Source organism: Acanthisitta chloris, unplaced genomic scaffold (genome assembly GCF_000695815.1).
Source record: "Acanthisitta chloris isolate BGI_N310 unplaced genomic scaffold, ASM69581v1 scaffold32344, whole genome shotgun sequence".
NCBI classification, from domain to species: Eukaryota; Metazoa; Chordata; class Aves; order Passeriformes; family Acanthisittidae; genus Acanthisitta; species Acanthisitta chloris.
The window spans coordinates 11,976-16,832 of record NW_008671525.1 but is presented as its reverse complement, the minus strand read 5'-3'; the positions used below and the strand labels follow the sequence as shown (position 1 = coordinate 16,832).

The 4,857-nt window shown below is 50.3% G+C and overlaps 1 protein-coding gene across 1 annotated transcript; it reads right to left on the bottom strand.

The window, feature by feature from the left end:
* Positions 1-590: 590 nt before the first annotated feature.
* Positions 591-4,033, bottom strand: CORT (cortistatin). Its single transcript, XM_009074134.1, has 2 exons — positions 3,932-4,033; positions 591-806 (listed from the first exon to the last, which is right to left on the bottom strand). The coding sequence occupies exons 1-2, from the start codon at positions 4,031-4,033 to the stop codon at positions 591-593; spliced, it is 318 nt and encodes a 105-aa protein (XP_009072382.1).
* Positions 4,034-4,857: the final 824 nt, after the last annotated feature.

Genomic DNA, 4,857 nt, shown 5'->3' with positions numbered 1-4,857 from the left:
ATTACACCTCATTTATTCCAGATGCAGCCCAAAAGCACCTCAGGAACTGCTCTGGAGATACCTGTGGCAAACCAAAAGTGGCACAGGCTCTGGGCAAGTCTCCCCTCCCCAGTCCCCACAGACACTGCCCCTGCAGCCATACCTGGGCAGCACAGCCTGGGCACTTCTCTCAGCCATCCCCAGTCACAAACAGCATGGAAAGGAGCACCAGGAACTGCTCTCCCTTGTGCCAGGACCAAACTGTCCACTCCACACCGTGACCTCCACCTTATCCTACCCAGGGCTGGCACTGAGGACCCTCACCCTGAGGCACAGCCCCAGCCACCCACTGCCCTCCCAGAGGCTGAGGGAGCAGGTGAAGCAGAGCTGTGCCGCAGCTCCCGCCAAGAGTCTCCTCCCTCCTCCCCTCCCGGCTGAGCAGATCCTTCCCCACACCACCCCAGCCCAGGGCAGAGAGGCAGAGACAAGTCCCCAAGGAGCCATGCTTTATTCCGAGGGGTGGCAGGGACAGGAAAGGAGCTGGGGGACAGGGCAGATAGATGAGGAGTGGGGAGGACGTTTGAGGGCTGGCAGGGCCAGACTGGGTGGCACTAGCAGGAGGTGAAGGTTTTCCAGAAGAAGTTCTTGCAGGGTGCCTTGCGGTCGCGCTGTGAGAGCTGGGCCAGCCGCCCCAGCACTGCCCTCTCCTCCTCCAGCTTGCCCTCCTCCTCCAGGTCAGGGGAGGCTGCCTCACGCCCCACGTCCACGCTGTCCAGCAGGCCTGCCAGCATCTTCAGGATGGCATCCTTCCTGACTGTGCTCTGTTCCTGCGGGCAGAGAGCAGGGAAAGCCATGGATGGAGGTCCTGTCCCCCGTGGCTGCTGAAATTTGCAGGGTTAACATCCCCCATGGGCTCCCTTCTCATTCCCCTGTCACCCCTCGTGTCCCACCCTTGGAGCCAATGCTTTTCCCATCAGCAGAGCTGAGGGATCTGTGTCTGCCACAGCCACTGCTCCCATCTCCCATCCCTGTCCAGCTCAGCTATTTGGACACTCACGTGCTGTGCTATAGCTGGAAAAGAGCTGCTAACAAATAGGCTGGAATGGGCTGTGAAGTCCCTTGCTGCTGGCACTAATTAAATTTCAGTGAATGCCAAGCTGCCTCCTCTCCTAGTAAGCCTGTACTCCCTTTGCTGCTCTGACTGCCCCAGCATCTGCCTTGGGAAGGTCAGGGAAGAGGCACAGAGTCCTGAAGCTCACAGCAGGCTGCACCCCACTGTAAAATGCTGAGGATTAAGTGCAACAAGGATAGGGCTGGGTTGGGGCAGAGGGATGCCCCAAATATCTGACACAAAATATTGAATCCATGGAGAGAGGCAGTTGTATTTCAAGAACAAGAACCTGTGTTTCCATGGCCTGACCTTGGGGAAAGTGGGATGAAATGGGAGCTGCTGAGCTCCATCCCTTTGCTGTAGCAGCACACAGGAGAGCAGAGCCTGTGGTTTGAGGCTTGAGGGATTTCTGTCACTACAAGCTGTGAGTTATCATGTTTCTCTTCACTTTACATCCAGAATATCTGAGGAATTACCTGAGCATTCCTGGTCTCTGTGGCTCATTAGCAGAGACAGCTGGTACTGGCTAAGCTGGGATAGATGGTTTGACAGGAACAGATCCAGTTTCCCATGTGGATGGGAGTCTTGGAAGCACATTTCCATGTCACTCCTCACAAATGCTATGTTTACTGCTGGGAATGCTGTATCTACCCACCAGTTCTGTCAGCACCAGCATTCACTAAGGACCACTTGGTGAGCAGCTCAAAAGATGGATAAACACAGGCAGCAGCAATTATCTGGAGTTTACATTACAGAAAGTCTATGGATATTTTTTTTACCACTTTCTTAGCCCTAGTAACTACTAGAGGTTACTAGAGTTACTAGCAGGCTTCCATGCAAGAGAAACTGAGGCACAGAAAAAATCCATGCTATAGGAGAAAAGATAAATCCACTCTGTGCTTGTCCCAATTCCTACTCCTGTGCTGCAAGTACAGAAACGTCTTGAGCCTTTGGGAGATGGACTGGGACGGGAGGACCCAGCTAAGTGTATCCTGGGTCATGTCTTCCTTGGAAGCTTCTTTCCTAGCTGTAAGTAAGTGCTATGCTTGGAAATAACCTGCTCCAAGCAGAGCCAGCAGCTCCAGCCTCAGGGATGGGGGAGGCAAAGCTCAGGCTGTGTTAGGGGATATTCCTTACGCCCTATCGGCCGTGGCTGTCAGTGAAACCTGGCAGCTCTTCCCCTGCACTAATCCACTGCTCACATCCTTTCTGCTCTGAAAGAAATCAAGACTCTTTGGCAGCAGCTAGAGATCTTAGCACGGTGGGTTGGGGCAAACCTCTGGGGAGCTGCTCTGTTCCCTGTGCTATATCCATCAGAGTGCACAGATCTCTCTTCTGCATTGCTCTGCATTCTGTGGTGGTTTATGTGTAAAATCCCAATATTTTTCATACTTCAAACATCTGAGTTACAGCAGTGGTGTCTGTTGGGAATGGTTCATCTGTATCTAACAATTTTTCAGCTTGTAGAAAGCTCTAAAGAGAATCATGATATCTATTATAATTGTATCATTATTTTGTAAGCAACTGTGCATAGAAGACTAAGAGTCATTTCACTAGAATTAATTGTTACCAAAGCCTGATTTATATTGATTTATTCCCTACAACTTGTTTCTTTTTTTTTCCCCCCCAGCAGCTAGGATTTGCACTAGAAAGAGTTTACTTTTCAAGAACTGGGTTTGTTATTATAAGAATGTGGAGCTGAAAGTTTGCAGTTATCCCCAGAAGGGTTAATCCCAGGCAGCTGCAGGAGCCCTGATGTCTAACAGAACGCCAGCCCCAGCACCTCACTCTGTGTATTGCTCTTCCTTGCAGCCAGTTTTGTTGTTAATGGGATGTGAGCCCACTCCTGGAGCACCAAGACACTGATGGATGAGCTGGAGCCAACACTAAGACAGCAAACACGATGTGGATACGCAGAGAGGAGAAGTTAGTGCCTGTGGAAACAACACTGGGATCATTCACCTCTCTGGAATAACAGCAGTCTGGTGGATACAGCCCTGAGCTGGACTGGCAGCGTGTGGGTGACTAACCAGAGCACAGAGGAACATCAGGGATGGCAGGGAACGTGCAGGTGAGAGAACTGCGGGATGAGGGCAAACAGAACAAGGTTTGTGATTATGTTATGCTATTGCTTCCTACCCCTTTGGCCTCTTAGGGAAATGGTGCAGCAAAACAAAGTTATTATAGTGCTCTAGCCATTATAATATTAGGGTTTTGCCAGTTGGTAGGATAATTATATTGCTATAATAAGTTCTGCCACTGCATTGAGCTGTGCTGGTTCAGAGTGTAATTATTCTAGCAGAACTATGTCAGTATAACTCCCCCTGCGAATACTACTCTGGAAAAAGCAATTTTATTCTGATATAATTACTTCATTTATGATTCCTCTGTTACTTTCCTACTGAACCCATCTTTTAAACATTTGTCCTTCCCATGAGTCCTATTTAAAATATCATCTCCCTTGATCATTTTACCAATTATGTATCTTTTCTCTCCCTCCCTAGTACTCTGCTTTATTCTCTCACGCCGTACCCTTTCAGCAGTATTTCCTCCTTTCCCCTCTGCTCTCTCTGCTATTCATTTTGCCTGATTTTGCTTAGCTCAGACTTCACTTTTGCAGCTCCCTGGCATCTGCCCTGGTACCTTTCCTAAAACACTGGCTAGCAAGCTGTAGTGACAGCCTGTGCTTCAGTAGTGTGTGAAGCCTTGGAATAGAGAGGTGTGGAAGAGTTGTTTGCATCAGGTAAAGCCTAATTGCCTTTTTTCCCCCTCCCCTGGATCCAGCCTGCTTCTGTGTGCTCCCAGCTAGCCCAGCTCCTGCCCAGGGTGTGTTATACTCACCCTGGTGCTCTGTATGGCCAGTCTCTCTTCTCCAGGCAGCGCCGTGGCTCTCACGCTCCACACCAGCAGCAGCACGGACACCAGGCTGGCCACCAGCTGCATGATGCACAGGCTGTGACTACTGTGCTGAACAAGGAAGACTGGGAGAGGGAGCTGTTCCTGGGCTCTCTTCTGCCTCAGACAATGGCTGCAGCCCCTTTTATAGCCCTCCCCCAGCCCAGTGGGTGACGCAAACAATTAAGTCTATATCAAAGGCAAATTAGACTTTGGAGAGGTTGTTAACACTTGGCTGCTTGAGTGGGATACTTCAGAGCCTCTGGGCTCTCCATGTGCCAGACCTGCAGAGGCTGAGGATGCAAAGGTTTGGGACTCTTCAGTGACATGCTGTCTCTTCAGAAGGACAAATGGTAGGCACTGTCTGTGCCTCTCCTAGTCAGCTGAATTCTGTTTGAGATGTAACGTTGGGTAGAAGAGGCCACCAGCTTGCACAAACCTCTGGCCAGTGCTGGATGATTCAGAGGGAAGAGGTAAAACTTCTGGCCACTAGTACTTAGATATGGGCTTGGACCTTCAGCTGGTGTGCCCAAATAGCTCCAGACTGTCAGGGTATTTGGATCTGGATCTCTACATCCAGTGATGCATCTCACTGTGGAATGCCAACCTGCCTGGCTTTCCCTGGATGGGAACACCAGGACACAGGCTGCAGTTATGCAATGGGATCATCTGTCTGGCAAATGCACATAAGACTACCTGGAAGCCTGCTGGAGGCTGCTGGAGTTTGCTCCTAGTGTTGTTTCAATACTTCTTGAAGCAGTCCCAGGAGTACAGGTCAACACAGTGAATCCTGATGTTGGGTTTAAAGGTGTTACAGACAAAACGAAGTACCAACAGGCTGGTCAGAGCTGGAGCTGCTCTGCCTAGTGAGG

Coding starts and splice junctions, on each gene's coding strand:
- CORT (XM_009074134.1), bottom strand. CDS start 4,033: ATGCAGCTGGTGGCCAGCCTGGTGTCCGTGCTGCTGCTGGTGTGGAGC. Junction 807..3,931: donor TGGCCATACAGAGCACCAGG/GTGAGTATAACA, acceptor CTCTGCCCGCAG/GAACAGAGCACAGTCAGGAA.